This window comes from Alternaria arbusti (assembly GCF_024043155.1).
Source record: "Alternaria arbusti strain BMP 1465 chromosome Unknown scaffold_20, whole genome shotgun sequence".
Taxonomy (NCBI): Eukaryota; Fungi; Ascomycota; class Dothideomycetes; order Pleosporales; family Pleosporaceae; genus Alternaria; species Alternaria arbusti.
This window is the reverse complement of record NW_026249960.1, coordinates 122,707-138,410: the sequence shown is the minus strand read 5'-3', so window position 1 is coordinate 138,410 and position 15,704 is coordinate 122,707. Positions and strand designations below refer to the sequence as shown.

The window sequence follows — 15,704 nt, the reverse complement described above, 5'->3', positions numbered from 1 at the left end:
TCACACACCTACGACCACTTCTCGTTACAAGCGAGTTCGCACAAAAGCTGCAACTTGCCAGTAACAGTCGGAGAACTCAGCAAAGCAATCTAACACATCCCCTTCTAGTTAAGCTACGCCACGCGCTATGTTGATCCCGGTCCCTGGTCCAATGCGGCCGCACACATGGTGCGAATCTCGAGCATCGATCCGCAAACCGGGTTTGCAGGCAAGTGAGATGTACCTATGTACCTAGGTACCTTACAGAAGCAGCAACACCCGGGGTCGGACCGCTTCTCACATATTCTTCACGATGCATTATATGCAGCAACCACCAGCGCAGCCCGTCGGAAGCAACCGTGCCATCAACAAACATATTCGGCTCAAACGAGGAAATTCTGACAGCTGGTCACGACACAAGCTGGGACGGAATGGCGCTCCATAGTCAGGAACGCTCCAATGACCGATCAACCTCCCTAGCGACGCCTCCACCGGGCAAGAGTAACAGTGGCTTGAAAGCCTACGACGATGAGCAAGACAGAGCGGTCAGCAGTCCAGTCTACCGAACACGCCCTGGCCCTTCGTCTTCTCCACTGCAGCGAGTCCCAGCCTTCCATGCGGCCGCCTGATCTATATAAGTCCGCATGCATGACTTGGATAGACGGCATCGAAGTCGACAAACTCCACCACTTGCTTACTACAATTTACCCATCATCGCAACTCAGCCCCAAAGTCAGCACGCCTTATTCCGTCTCTCTACCCTTGCCGATACGATCGATTGCCTTGCAGCTTCCCAGATCTATCAGCCCCACTTGCCAACATCACGTCCTGTTGTTCAACCGTCGGTATATAAAAGCATATACCCATCGTCTCAACATCTCGATATCCCAAGCACTCATTCCTCCCACACTCTACACTTCAAACCTTCCCTCCCAACCCCACAAACCCTCACCACCACCATCACCATGTTCACCAAGACCATCCTCCTCTTCACCTCCCTCCTCCCTACCCTCATCACCGCAGCGGACACCAAATCCTCCACCGTCAACCCCGAACTAAACGCCGCCCTCCGCATGGCCGCCACAAACTTCGACCGCAACGCCCTTCTGCCTGCCGATGAAGACTGGTACTTCGACTTCGACTCCAGCAAAGACTACGACTCGCCCACCGGCGCTGTCATCAACGCCAATGCTGCTAGCTTCCCTGCTCTCACTGGCCTCGGCTCCAGCATGGCTCTTCTCAAGCTGGCTCCCTGCGGTATGCTGCCACCGCATCTGCACCCTAGGGCTACCAACTTGGTTACTGCTATCTCGGGTAACACGACGACTTACATGATTGGCGAGAATGGTGTCAAGACACGCAAGGTGGATATGATCCCCATGCGCGTTACCATCTTCCCGCAGGGAAGTCTGCACATGATGCAGAACAATGGTATGTCTTCCACACTCCCTTCTACATTCCCGTCTATCTATTTCCTGATCGGGGATGCGGCTCTCAGCCTCAAGATCCAAGAAACGACCCTTGCATCTTACCCGGTCTAGATCACATGCACCTCTTACTAACCACACACACCCACAGACTGCGAACCCGCCCTCCTCCTCAGCGCCCTCAACAGCGACGACAGCGGCACCCTCAACATCCTGCCCAGCCTCTGGTCCGTCCCCCAAGACGTCATCAGCGCTGGCTTCGGCGACGCATCCTTCAACCCCGCCAGCATCGGCGAAATGATCCCTGAAGTGGGCACTGGAGCTATTATCGGATCCGCGGAGTGCAAGAAGAAGTGCAATATCCAGATGTAAGGCTTCCAGTCGAAGTTGATGTTGGTGGAGACTAGGGCTGTGCCGTGCCGGCTACTATTGCTGCTGCTGCGGCAGTAGCGCGTGTGGCGCAGACGGTTGCAACGGCTTTGTTGCTTTTTCTTTCTTCCACGCTTTTTTGGCTTCTTCTGTTGTTTCAGTGGGGATAATGTTTTCGCATTCGCTTTGCCCTTGCGTTTGCATGTTGTGGTTTGTGGTTTTGCTGGTTTTCTTGGTTTCGATGTTAAACATGATGTCATGATGCATGCATACCTAGATATGACGGAAAAGAACAACAATAAAAAGCTTCGTGTTTTCTGCATACCAAACAACTTCATCTTGCTTCCTTCCGTCCTGGTCAGATCTTGCAGCGATCGTGCATGTAGATTACGAGACCGTGTCGCGGGCCGTCACCCCGCCCTGGTAGTGGGGACCTCGCCGACATAGCCAAGTTGATGTGTAAGGCGCCCGGGGCAAGCAAGGGTGTTCCATCAGGGCCATGAGTGCGTTGGCTTTCCATGGCATTGGAGACACGACTTAACCGATGGAAGCCAAAAGACTGATGTCTTGTATAATAGCCGCCGTGGCTTGCCTGTACCGATGGGACGGTCCACACGTGGAGAAACGGGTCAGCGTCTGGACCACGACGTGAGAGCTAGATGCTTTCTCGCCCCCACAGTAAGCGTAGATTTGATGACGCATCGCTGGTAGCCGCATGCAAGTCAGATATAAGTAAGACATACTGCTCCTTCGTGGTAATGTTTCTACCTAGTTGGGCTGTCACCCGCGGGCGGGCCGCTGCTGGGTGTCCAGGTGGCATGATATATCCTACGACCTCGGCGAACTACGACTAGCCTGACAGAGAAGGTAGGAATGACTTAGAGGGAATGTGGTGCTTGGAGCGATGGACACTAGCGGATTAAAGCAGGTCTACTACTGAGCGGCTCCTTCCTCTGTCGGAATCCCCAAGACATCATCCTTCTCCATCAGATCGATGTACTTCCGCAGGCTGTGATACTTCAGACCAGCATCTGACCAAAGGTCGCAAGGGTCATCCTCCTTGTAGAAGTATCTGGACTCGTTCGGTCCTCATGTTCACTCCGCTTCGCACTGGTGGTATCTATGGAGGTCAACGATATTTTAAAACACGGTAGCCGCACTGCGGGGCTCTCCCAGATTTGCGGCTTTCGCTGCTTCATCCATGTTTTTTCTCATCAAAAGACCCGGTTCCGGATTTACTGAAATGTATGCGAACTCGCTAGATGGGCGCAAAGCTACACGGTTCGAAGACCATCTGGGCAGACTGCATATCTTTATGAGCAATCAAAGATGTGCTAGAGATGATTAACGAAGTAGGAGATTACCTAACGTTGGAGCAAATATCGCAATAAACTAGACAGTTTAATCGCGAATAAGGAAGAAGCTGTAAGATTCGGTAGCGAGGCGTTGAGAGCTGTGTCGAAGACTGGGTCTGTATCGCTGCCTAAATACTGTCAGCATCTATCAGTCCCGTAGGCATCTGCGATATCGCGCATGCTCCTGAACAACGCGTGTATCTGATGGCTACACTGACTACCTAGACGAGTCACCGAGATGCCGAGGGTGGGTGCCGACATGCCGTCGGCAGGCTCAACAATGAAGAGCGGCATTGAGATTGCTGGATAAGAGTCGATGAATAGTGGAGAAAAGCGGGAAGAGCAGTGGAGTGTATTGGGGAACTAACTAGATATATGTGACACTCATCAACCGAGCAATTGGGGCAGTCGCTCAAAGATTGCTACACGAAGTCAGTAAATGTCGCACAACAGTCCGCACACGAATAGTACTTGCAGAGCCAAATGTCCGCAGCCGAGCATTTTTTCGGTCGAATTAAACATCTATTAGCATCAAGAAAACCGTCTATCGACAGAGAAGCGCCGAAATCAAAGATACCTAGGTAAGATTGCCGGTGTAGAGACATGTCGGCTTCGAAGCTCGCCGACACCCCTGATTGGACGTGTCTTGGCTATCCAGCGGGAAGGTTCCGCTGCTAGCAGTCAGGAGCCCCGCCTTTTGTGTTGCTGTATAAGATTAGTGAACCTCTGTATCTTCGTGCCCACTTATCTGATGGCTGCAGTCATTTCGTTGCTAATGCCATAGTGATATGTACGGTCTTTTGTATTTCCGCAATCAATATCCTCTTCGAAATACAACGTGATCAGATATCTGTTACTTTTCTACGCTCAACACACTATCCACGTCATGTCACATCAACCATCATCCACTGTTCGCGTTGCTGTCGCTCAGTTCGAGCCAGCATGGCTTGACCTACCAAAAGCTGTCGAGAAGACCTGCCGTTTGATCCGCGAGGCAGCAGAGAACGGCGCAAAACTTGTGTCGTTCCCCGAATGTTGGATTCCAGGTTATCCAGCCTGGATATGGTACGTTCGCGAATACAACTGTCCTTCGTCGATTTCCAAGGTATGCTGATATGTGGTGCCAGGTCAAGGCCCATAGACTTCGAGCTCTCGACAGCTTACATGAAGAGCTCTCTGCATGTAGACTCAACCGAGATGCGTCGCATCTGCCAGAGTGCTGCAGACCACCATATCGCCGTTGTGCTTGGGTTCAGCGAGAACTTCAAAGGCTCGCTTTACATCTCACAAGCTATCATCAATGCCGAGGGTAGTATCGAAGTTCTGCGTCGGAAGCTGAAAGCGACGCACATGGAAAGGACGATATTTGGAGATGCATCGGGCTCTGCTCTCCAGAACGTCGTGGAGCTGCCGGACGTTGGACGCGTTGGTGCTCTGGCTTGTTGGGAGCATACGCAACCACTGCTCAAATACCACACTTACCATCAGAGAGAAACCATACATGTTGCTGCGTGGCCGCCGCTGTACGATCATGATGGCGGTCCAGGCTTGTACTCCATGAGCAAAGAAGGTGTGTTATCATATTGTATACGAGCAGAGTCACCCTTAGCTAATGTAGTTGGTAAACAGGTTGCCGCAGCCTCTCCCAAGTCTACGCCATGGAGTCGCAATCCTTTGTTCTGCATACTACAGCGGTAATGAGTGATGCAGGCATCGCTACACTGCGGACAGCCTCCGGCGTCACCATGAATACCCCTGGTGGAGGTAGCTCAGCTATCTTTGGCCCGGATGGGCGCCTGGTGGCTGATGGTCCACCAGAGACAGAAGAGGGGTTCATTTACGCAGAACTGCAGCTTGATGATATTTTGAAGGCAAAAGGTTTCTTGGATGTTTGTGGCCATTACAGCCGACCTGATCTACTGTGGCTGGGTGTTGATAAGAAAGAGAAAACGCATGTAGCTTTAGATAACTAAGCGGACATCCAGAGCGAAGGCGAACACTCAGCTTGCGATAATTATTACGCCAACGCTCCAATATCAAGCACTAAACAGGATGTTTTGCGGCTGAATCCATGCCTATATCATTTGCGAGGGGCTGATGTGGCTGACCTCCGCAGACGCTTACTGGTCAAAAATAAGAGCTTGCTTCCAGAGCTGAAAACCAATGTTGACCGGACATGGGCAAAATAAGCGACAGCCTCATAGGCACTTTTCAGGCTGAATCGATAAGACTCCCAAGCACCTTTGCCTCACCGAGAGCTGCGAATGAGCCCCTTCAACCTTCTACCCTCAGTTCTCGCTCCTTTTCTGATGGGTCTCTCGGATCGACAGGACACCCGCGGACAACCTATGAATCCGATGGGGTCAAAACCAGTGAATTCTCTACCGAGATTCAGCCGCTGCTTTGCAGGCGTGGATATGTGAAGTTGTGAAGCGGGGTTTTGCAGCGGTCCGGTAGCATTGTACTCGTTCGATTGGCAGCGGATGATTATCGATGAATACACAAGCTGTGAGGTAGCGATAACAGACGCTAGGCCTCCGCCGTAAATAGGGTCCAGATAGCCTTGTAAGGCAGGTTGGTTCCGGATGTTAATCTTGTCGGTAAGCCAGGAGCTGACGAGGCTGGGAGTCGGGTGCGCTGTGACGCGCGACATTGCGCTTGATTCTCTTGATACACCATTGCTGTCGTTCTTCCGTGGAGACTGCGCATGACGAACAATGTTTGACGCATTCTCCATCCATCTTCATTGACTCCTTTCTTCCTCTTCATCCCTCCGTCTCTTTCCCAGAGACCTGAACCACTTCTTTAACTTGTCCTTTCCGTGGTTTGGATGGGGTTTATCGTCGTGTATTCCTGCTGGATGATCCTCAACCTCGTTGTCGGGACCGAATTCATCGTAACCTGCCGGTACTGCCGGTACTGCCATAGGACCAATCTCTAACGCTGACATGGACTAGACATCTGGAATGAGGAAGAGAGAGGTTTGAGATGCAGATTCGCGTGCTCTTGGAAAAGTATTTGAACCACTGATGTCGATCGTGAAGGTCTCGTTCCGTTTTATTTCAAGAGGACAACTGAAAAGTGGTGGGGCTGGTTGCATGGCACGAGCGGGGCTGAGAGCTCAGCTTCGCGACAACACCTGCGCCACGAACTCTCCTAGTACGCATATGCGTTAGTGAGCTGTTGTGCAACCTAAACTATTCCTAACATGTCGTATACAAGGTGATGTGGCTGTCTTACTTCACGCTCACTGGACTCGAACAACCTTGCTTCCGGAGCTGAAAATGAACATTGACCGGTGTGGATAAGATAAACGAGGCCCTTGCCCTTGTCCTCCAGGCTGCATTGATAAAGCAGCTTGGTGTCATGATTTGACGCAGAGACACTGAAAACCTTTTGTCAAACTCTCATGTCCATATCAAACACCCTTTCAAAGTCAGCATAAACACCGCATCCGGTTTCGCCTATTTCCATGTCTAATAGACCAGATACTCGCAGGGACAACGAGAGCGCAACGTCATCATTAGCGGGGGGTTTATCAATTACTCTTGACGAACCCGCTGCCGAACCGGTGTCTCCAGTAGGGATAGTGTTCCCACAGGAGAATTTTGAACTGCGTGCGAACAATCCTCCAACCAGCAACACCAATGATGGCCGATCCAAGAGCGAACACTGGAGAGAGGATCCCCATTTCATTGCCGATTACCTAGCGCACAACTCCAGCAAGGCTGCCGCAGTATTCCGAAGATACGACAAGCTTGCCGTATATCGGCTCCTTCTGTTGAGCAGAGAATTAGACGGCCTGGAGAAGAAACACAACATTTGCACCAGCGGCAAAATTGGGAGTCAGGAATATGCGGAGACCTTGGAAGCTGGAGGCTTTGGTAATGCGGTCGGCTCTACTGTGAAGGAATATTGTATAACACTGCCTTACATCCGAATTACTCAAGAAATCTGCTCATATGTGTTCCAGATGACCTTTTGTTGGCCTACAGTCAGGTCTTACATCTCGACCCCCCTGCGGAACGAACAGTGGAAGCAATCGATCGATATGTTTCCACCCCAGGATCCCACAAAGGTAAATCATGGTGGGGTTACAGGCTGAAGTATCGGTTGAAAGGAAAAAGCGGCGAGATGACACGACCCGATCTCATCAGTCTCTTCACTCCCGCAGAGAACGATTATATCTCCAAGTTCGTCGATAAATGGCTGTATCACTTCTTCCTAGTATGTCTAGCCGTTTCTCTTTTGGGTTAGCCCTGCTATCCTCCTTTTCCCATGGAAGCCTAATTCTTGCAGACCCCCGAATCAAAGAAGAAAGCAACGAGGAAAGCAGACGAAGAAGCAAACGAAAACGTAAACGACAAAGCAACATACGTGAACGAACAGAAGATGCAGAAATTCGTCACTTTCGTCGGCACGATAATCTCAATCGGCTTCTTGATATCTGCGATGTGGGTTCTGTGGCGGCTAGAAGACAACACCGTCGCTAAACTGGCTACCGTCACCGCATTCGTCGTGACTTTCGCCGGGTGGTTAGGCTTCCTGACAACGGCGCAAAGGAAGGACGTCATTGCTGCTACAGCGGCATATGCGGCTGTGCTGGTTGTGTTTGTCAGTCAGCAGAGCCCTGTTACTGTAACGACGCAAGGCACTGGCACTGTGGTAACGTAGAGTGGATGAGTAACTCGGGGTCTTCGCATTGCACATTGAGGCAAAACGATATTGTTGCGTGGAGTGAGGAGTGTGGCTGTTGTAAGAACCCTGGTCTATAGAGCTGACCGGTGAACCGTGTGGCGGGCGAGGTCAAGGTGGTGTAGGCTATGTTTTCTGCGTTCCTCTTTAGGGCATCTTCCGAGCTTGTTTTCCTATGGAGTATCGGTAACTGAATGGAACCATCAACATCTTTCCGCATCATGAAGTTGGTGTCATAGTTTCATATATCATTGCTGTGTGCCGCTGTGGTTGAGCTTCAATCCGTCCTGGTTTGGCGATTCAACCGGATCCCTTAAGATCGCGCCTCAGTTAACGGCAAGACATGAGTTGCCAGAAAAGCTGCGGACATGAAGAGAATACCATTCATCGCCCCTCCTCCTCAACCCTAACATTCGAGAACGCAACCGCTGGCCCCTCCCCAGCAAGTTTCTGCGCCATACTAACAATGACCTCGTCCGACCAACGAAACGCATCGACCTGATGGTAATCCAGAAGAGAGTTCAAACTTCTTACTATCCACGCTTGAACTTCCGGTATGCAAAATTCGTATGCCACAACAAAGCTCAAGCCAGTGTGGAATGCGCCAATCGGTCTGCTGGCCCATGCGTCCTCCCATGTTTTGCAGATCTCGATGGCGGCGCAGCGGCATTCGGATTTGAGTTGATAGCGCGCGTGGTCGAAGGGTGGGAGGAGGCGCATTAGGACTTTGTTCGTTAGGATGATAACGGACCAGAAGCAGTTGTAGGCGGTCATGTCGCGCCAGTTGTTGAAGTGGTAGGTTGTTTGTGTTGGACTGTTCTTTTCTCTTGACGGCGTCTCGGAGACGGCGATGCCGTTTGTGAGCTTCGTGTTCATGTGTTCGCCTAGACTGCGGAGTGCGTCTTTGAGCTCATATACCTTGTACAGAAGTGCTGTCCGTACAGATTCGTATTGAGATGTGTATGGATTTGAGCTGTTTGGATATGATGATTTGACCGGCCGTATGTCTTCTAGAAAGTCAATGTCGTCGAAAGAGTCGGTGGAGAAGTCGAGTGATGGGGGCGTGTCGATCAACGGTTTATGTACTTCGCCGTTGGAGCTGAAATCAAAGCTCGTAGTGTGGAGCGGTTGTAGGGTGTAAGTTTCGTCCAACTCTTTCAATGTGTTGAAGATACCAGGCAACTCGGCCATGTATTGCATCAGGTCAGTATTCAGGCAGTCGTCGAAACTGAGCCCAGTCTTGTCGAAAGCGATGTCTCGCCATTCTGGCGATGCGAGAAAGCATGACTTTCGTTCGTATATGCATGTAATAATCTGTCGACATATTAGTCTTGAGTTGGCTTTCTCGTGTATGTCTGAGTTAATAGACACGACCGCATCATCGAGACTTCGTTCAACTTACTATCCCGCCTCTATTGAAGCGCAGCATCTCTTTCGTAAAACTGTCCGTGTATCTAGAAGGCCCTTGTAATTCCATTAATCGTCCGGCTCCGCCTACGTGGGTTAGGTAACGGTTGCCTGTTCTGGGACCTGCAAAAGCCTGGGCATGTAAGTACGGGTGCAAGCTCAACCAGGCAAGACTCACTTCTACAAGACCAAGAAGTATTGATGCGCAGAGAGTATTGGGCGACATGCCTAATTGCTGGCTTTCGAGGCATCCCTGGAGCGTTTTGATAGCCCGTATATAAAGCTCTGGCGAAACGATCTCGTCTGCAGTCTTCTTGTATACAAGCGAGGTATGGACATTCACCAGTACTGTCACTGCCGCATCAAGGGCAGCATTGTGTCCGATCCTAGATGGTACCTCTTGGATAAACCGACCAAAGACCGACATGCGATGCCCGGTACTGCCTGTTGTGGTAGCTGCGATCAAGGAGCGTGCGAGTTGTTGATGCTGTGATGGCGACGGTTGTCTCAGAAAGGGCGATTTAGGTGGAGATAAGCTGATTGAACTTGATCGTGGAGACCGCTTCCGTGGTGTTGAACTCTTGTTTGATATCCTGAATTTGTGGGTGACGGACCCATTGTCGGCAAACTTCTCGTTTAATTGTGTTAATTGTCTGTCCGGATCTGTGCACAAATCAGTATCGTAGTCGTGTGCACTGAATATCAACTTACCTGGTGATGCGGTCTCTTCTACGGAGGAGTGTGTGGCGCCTCCACTCAGCCTATGCCCGAGATCTCTGAACGTGTGTCGCGCGGGGGCTCCTGGACATTGCTTTCCATTCTTCTGGCAATTCAAACATGTCGGCCAACTTTCGTCTTGATCGTTACTAGTCAGAACGGTTGAGTCGGGGCGTTCTGGTGGAGCTAGCCTTACCGCACTCTGTCCTTAGTCAGGCGTTATCCGCAAGGAAGAGGGCCACAGACGACTTACTAATCTTCCTCTTGCGGCAGATGAGGCACCCAGTGCTTTTCGGAACACCAACCATACTTCCACAATAATGCACCTTCCAAGGATGAACAACAAGCGAAATGAATGACGCAAAGATGAGACGTGAAAAACAGCAGGATTTTGAGAAGCTTGAGCTGAGACTTTTGCTGTCAACGCACGTCGGTGGCCATATGGTTGCCGAACGATGCTGTGTATGATGTATGCAAACTGCCTGCCTCCGTTAGGCGTCTCGGGGGAGTTCCATACCGTGGCTGCAGGCGAGGCTTAGGTCCACAGGGGTTATTGTTCGGCACCCTGATCTGGCGGTGGACTGATGGCTGAAGAAGACGCTCGTCACCCCACGTGTTCGCGACATGGAACCTGATCAGGCTAGATGGGGTGGAAGGTGGAGATGATTGGTCAGACTTTATATGAATCTGGGACGCGCCGCAGACAGTTGTATTGTGAGTCTGCTCTGAGTGGTCTCAATCGTGCCCACCGAGTGTGTTACACATGTCGTCAGACCGCGTATGCGTCTTGTGTAGAGTAGGACGGAAAGGCAGACTGGACTGCAAGAGCGATGGGGAATGCCAAGCCGCTAGAACCGAAATAGACCCCTCCCACGCCAGAAGCCTCGAACACTCCAAGAAGCATCAGTGTTTCTCCTATCCGGCCAGTGAACTGCGACTGTGGCTTTCGGTATGCTTACCGTTCCTACTTTATGTTACTTCACTATATGCAGTGTGGACTGCAAGTGATGCTGGTGTGGCTGCTTCACCGTCCATCCAAGCATCCTTTCTTTCATCAGTGTGCAGTAGTAGCATCTCGACGACATAGGGCAGTCGTTCGGAGACTATTCGAATTAGCGAATGTTTCACCGGAGGTGGTCCTCTAAGCGATTACTACTCAACCATCCGCGCGTCTTGCCTTGACTTGAAAGATGTGAAGCCTCACCCCCATACACTGACCACAACCCCACAATTTCCCGAGATCCCTCCGAACAAATCGAAGTCCGCAAACCCCACGAACCTCGACTACAAACAAGCTTGGCCATCCCTCTTACCTTATCAGTCATTGACCTCACTAGCCATACGAAACGCCAGAAAAGTAAGCTCTAACACGCACTGCGCCCTACGCGACACATTAGCACACGACGAATCGGCACACACGAATTCTCGGCACCCGCCCTCGGCATCTCGGTGACCCAACTAGGTAGTCAGACCTCAGGGTACACCGTAACCGTCCACGTAAGGCGTGCCGATGCGCATCTACGGAGCCAAGTGATGCCTCAGCAACTTGCAGTGCAGTTACGTACGTCTTGTCAGAACTATCGACCGTTCATGATATGTGTCTTGTGATTTCGTGTGGTATATACCCAGCATGCCCCCTGATGAAAATGCTTTCCATGCAATGGAATGGGGTATCGCATAGGAGATAAAAAGGCCGAAGCCAAAATCCAGTCAAATCAACGCATTTCAACCCACTATTCCTACTCTCATCATCCCCATACCCATCTTCCATCTTTCGCCAGACCAACCCAAAGGGATAACACCAGAGCCGGAACAGTCATCTCGAGGATAAAATAGTTCATGCGCCACCCATCCCTTGTGATGGCGCTACCCGACGTACTCAAGTGGTTGTATCTCATTCCTCCATGTCCTCCTCGTCATCATCCTCACTCTCCACCTTCTTCTTGGTAACGCGCTTCTTCTTAGGCTTCGCGTCCTTGATGGCCTTGCGCTGAACCTGGTCGCCGACGCGTTCGCGTTCAGCAGTGCCTTCGGCTAGAAGCTTTGCTTCCAATTGCTTGAACTCATCGGAGGTGTTGTCCATGCCGACGAGGCTCTCGAGCATCTTGATCTCGCGTGCCCAGATACCCTTGTCTTCGACCTTCTTGCCGTTGGCGTCAACGCTGTCGACGGGGGTCTCGAGAACCATGGGCAGACCGTGGAAGCGCTCGTCGTTCATGAGGTTGTGGAAGGCTTGGAGGCCGAGATAGCCGGTGCCGATGCGGGCGTGGAGATCGCGGAAGCTAGACAATGGTGCCTTGCTGTCGTTGACGTGGAAGGCTTTGAGGTACTCCAGGCCGATTTCCTGATCGAACTTGTCCATGGTTGCAGCGTAGGCTTCTGGCGAACGGAGGTCGTAGCCGGCGGCGAAGACGTGGCAGGTGTCTAGACAAACACCGACACGGCTCTTGTCCTTGATGAGGTTGATGATGGCGGCAATGTCAGCGAATGTTCCTCCGATAGTGTTGCCGAGAGTTGCCATTGTCTCAAGCACGGTGACAACACTGCCAGTTGCTGGATCCGCATGTGCTCGGTTGAGGTTCTCAGCGATGATGCGAATGCCTTCCTCGCGAGTAGTGGCATTGGCATTTCCAGGATGGAAGTTGTAGTACCGGATGCCAAGCGCATGACAGCGCGTCAAGTCGTTAAAGAAGGAGTCGTAGGCCTGCTTCTTGCGAGCAGGATCGGGGTGAGCAAGGTTGACCAGGTAGGAACCGTGCGGCAGACAGCACTCCGCAGCGTTGATACCGTGGTCTTTGCAACCCTGGATGAAGAGTGCGGCATGCTCTGGATCCATCTCGATGGTTTCCCATTTACGCTGGTTCTTCAGGAACAGAGCGAAGGCATTGGCGCTGTGGATGTTAGCGATGGCTCAAAATGGTGAGTGTGGGAGATCGAAAACATACCCGATATATACAAGGTTGATGATGGAGTTGTGTACGCCTAAACGATTGTTTTCGAGTCCATGTTAGCCAGTGGTCTTCGCAAATAGGATATAAGAGTGATATGAACTAACCTCCGGCGGAGCTGACATGGGCGCCAATCAGATGCTTTGAGTCTTTGGTGCGTTCGGCTAGTGGTGGTAGAATCTTTGCAGTACCGCCCTTACCCTTTGCCTTAGGCTTGGGCTTGGGCTTGGGCTTAGGCTTGTCTGCATGGTCACTGTCTTCGATCTTGGCCTTGCTCTTCTTGCCTCGTGTGGTTTTCTTGACAGAGGCCTTGGTCGCGATCTGGTCATCTCCATCTGCGTCGACCTCTATCTCTGCATCGACTTCAGCTTCGACTGAGTCATCTTCTACTACAGCCTTCTTTGTCGCAGCAGTCTTCTTGTTGCGTTTCGAAACGGCCTTCTTAGACTTGCCCTCGCCATCACCGCTCTCTTGGGCCATGGCTTCATCTTCCACCTCTTCTGTGACCTTTATCTTCTTGGCAGCGCGACGCTTGGGTCGAGGCGACTCATTGACGGCATCAACAGCATCTTCGACGTCGACTTGCTGTGCTCTAGTCCTCCTTGTACGGGGTGTTGTCTCGGCCTTTCGCTTCTTGCCGTTCGCTACTGGTTGGGTGACGGTAGCGGCTTCGGTGGCTGACATGAGGTTGTCAGGAGGAGGTGAAAGGGATGAGTCTGAGGGCGCGTTAGAGATCTTCCTGGCCATGATTCTTGTAGCCAAAGGCTTATGAGTGTCTATCAAAGAGGTTCCTAAGCTTCTTAAGGCTCCTGAGCTATCAAAGAGTGAGGTGTAGGAGCGACGGAGGTCGAAGGCTGAAGGGCTGCTTTTGTAGACGGCAAACGGGCGCGAGCGATCGAGGTAAAGGTGAGAGAGCGCGATTAGGGTGCTACTCCTGATAGCATGTCGAGGTGACGGGAGATTTGATGAAGGTCGCGATAGGGAGCGCGTTCGCAGTTGTACAGTGGGGTAATTAGGGGCACGTGGTATGAAGTGAGTGTAATTGCGATGCTGATAGTGACTGCAATTGCTAGGGTTGCTGAGGAAGGAGCGCGTCGGCAAGGATAGGTATTTCAGGAGGGAATGACTGTGTGTGGCGACTTTGAAAGAGTGACAACGCGATGAAAACGGAAGGCTTGAGGTCAGGTTCGCGATACTATTTCGCATACGAGAATGGTAGAGTTTGCTCAAGGACTACGAGAATGCGATGAAAGTCGCATCAACGTCATGGAACTCACAAGGCGAACGCGACCACGCTAGTCGCGCGCTCACATGTCTTAACCCCGCGGTAAATCCGATCTACAACACCAAAAATTATCGTCGCCAGATCCAACAACCCACGCCAACCGATCGCAAGTTCGGCCAGTACCCACATCCGCCAAGCTTACCCGCTCAAGCTCGTCGCAGCACTACTCAGATCTCGCGCGATCTCTCTCCGTCAACGAAAATCCTACTCGACCGCATCAAACCTCTCCATAACCACCTACGATGCCGAAAGCAAAGCAAAAGCGCAGCAAAGGCGCCGACAAAGATGCCTCCCCCTACGCCCGCCCCGCCGCCACCTCTGCCAAAGCCTCCGCCGCCCACTCAATCTTCAAGATGGACAAAGACCTCGGTCAGCATATCTTGAAAAACCCCGGCGTCGCAACCGCCATCGTCCAAAAAGCGCACCTGAAGCAATCCGATCACGTCCTCGAAGTCGGTCCGGGAACAGGCAACCTGACAGTCCTAATCCTGAAAGCCGCCAAACAAGTAACAGCCGTAGAAATGGACCCCCGCATGGCCGCCGAATTGACAAAACGAGTCCAAGGCAGTCCCGAAGAAAAACGTCTCACAATCCGGCTGGGCGACGTGATAAAAGCCGAACTCCCCCGCTTCGACGTCTGCATAAGCAACACGCCCTACCAAATCTCCTCCCCATTGGTCTTCAAACTACTCGCCCTCGCCCACCCCCCTCGCTGCTGCATCCTCATGTTCCAGCGCGAATTCGCCATGCGCCTCTTCGCACGCCCCGGCGAGAAACTCTACTCCCGGCTCTCCGTCAACGTGCAGATGTGGAGTAAAGTGAGCCACGTCATGAAAGTCGGCCGTAATAACTTCAACCCCCCGCCGCAGGTCGAGAGCAACGTCGTGCGTATCGAGCCGAAGAACCCGCGGCCGCAGATTGCGTATGAGGAGTGGGATGGTCTGTTACGCATCTGTTTCGTGAGGAAGAACAGGACGTTGCGAGCGAGTTTCCTGGGCACGGCGGCGGTGTTGGAGTTGCTGGGGGGGAATTACCGGTTGTGGTGTGCGCAGAATGATATTCCTGTTGATGACAGTCCGGTGGATCCGAGTGAGATTACGGAAGATAACGAGGAAGCGGATATGGATCTTGACGAGGAATTTAAAGGGTTTTCGGATCCCGATGATCCCGACGATGAACTCCCGGATTTCTTTAAACAGCTCCAGGCGGAGAGTAAGAAGAGGGTTAATGGTGTGAATAGGAAGAGGAAGGGCAGGTTGAGTGAGTTGGTTAGGGAGAAGGTAAGGAAGGTGTTGGAGGATGAGACGCAGTTGGCGGATAAGCGGGCGCGGTTGTGTGACGAGGGGGATTTCTTGAAGTTGTTGTATGCGTTCAACCAAGAGGGGATACACTTCAGCTGAGAAGCTGAAGTTTAGGAGTGGAAGAGATGTGGGGAGATGGTGGTCAGGGTGGTATGGTTGACGGGTAGGCATTTTCATGGCGTTTTCTTGAAACTTGACGCGAGTTTGTTTCGCGGCATGGG

The 15,704-nt window shown here is 51.8% G+C and overlaps 6 protein-coding genes across 6 annotated transcripts; 4 read left to right on the top strand and 2 right to left on the bottom strand.

Moving 5' to 3' along the window:
- Positions 1-944: 944 nt before the first annotated feature.
- J4E86_010130 (uncharacterized protein) lies at positions 945-1,778 on the top strand (the record flags this gene model as incomplete). The annotated part of the gene is made up of 2 exons (XM_051450630.1): positions 945-1,410; positions 1,558-1,778. The coding sequence occupies 2 exons, from the start codon at positions 945-947 to the stop codon at positions 1,776-1,778; spliced, it is 687 nt and encodes a 228-aa protein (XP_051298145.1).
- Positions 1,779-4,016: 2,238 nt separating this feature from the next.
- On the top strand, positions 4,017-5,103 carry J4E86_010129 (uncharacterized protein; the record flags this gene model as incomplete). Its single annotated transcript, XM_051450629.1, has 3 exons — positions 4,017-4,195; positions 4,258-4,700; positions 4,823-5,103. The coding sequence occupies 3 exons, from the start codon at positions 4,017-4,019 to the stop codon at positions 5,101-5,103; spliced, it is 903 nt and encodes a 300-aa protein (XP_051298144.1).
- Positions 5,104-7,264: 2,161 nt separating this feature from the next.
- Positions 7,265-7,804, top strand: J4E86_010128 (uncharacterized protein; the record flags this gene model as incomplete). The annotated part of the gene is made up of 2 exons (XM_051450628.1): positions 7,265-7,357; positions 7,430-7,804. 2 exons carry the CDS (start codon positions 7,265-7,267, stop codon positions 7,802-7,804), a joined length of 468 nt encoding a protein of 155 aa, XP_051298143.1.
- A 405-nt stretch (positions 7,805-8,209) lies between these two features.
- J4E86_010127 (uncharacterized protein) lies at positions 8,210-9,254 on the bottom strand (the record flags this gene model as incomplete). The annotated part of the gene is made up of 2 exons (XM_051450627.1): positions 8,210-9,139; positions 9,228-9,254. The coding sequence occupies 2 exons, from the start codon at positions 9,252-9,254 to the stop codon at positions 8,210-8,212; spliced, it is 957 nt and encodes a 318-aa protein (XP_051298142.1).
- Positions 9,255-11,843: 2,589 nt separating this feature from the next.
- On the bottom strand, positions 11,844-13,644 carry J4E86_010126 (uncharacterized protein; the record flags this gene model as incomplete). Its single annotated transcript, XM_051450626.1, has 3 exons — positions 11,844-12,840; positions 12,895-12,931; positions 13,005-13,644. The coding sequence occupies 3 exons, from the start codon at positions 13,642-13,644 to the stop codon at positions 11,844-11,846; spliced, it is 1,674 nt and encodes a 557-aa protein (XP_051298141.1).
- Positions 13,645-14,424: 780 nt separating this feature from the next.
- On the top strand, positions 14,425-15,582 carry J4E86_010125 (uncharacterized protein; the record flags this gene model as incomplete). The annotated part of the gene is made up of 1 exon (XM_051450625.1): positions 14,425-15,582. One exon carries the CDS (start codon positions 14,425-14,427, stop codon positions 15,580-15,582), a length of 1,158 nt encoding a protein of 385 aa, XP_051298140.1.
- Between the last annotated feature and the right edge of the window lie 122 nt (positions 15,583-15,704).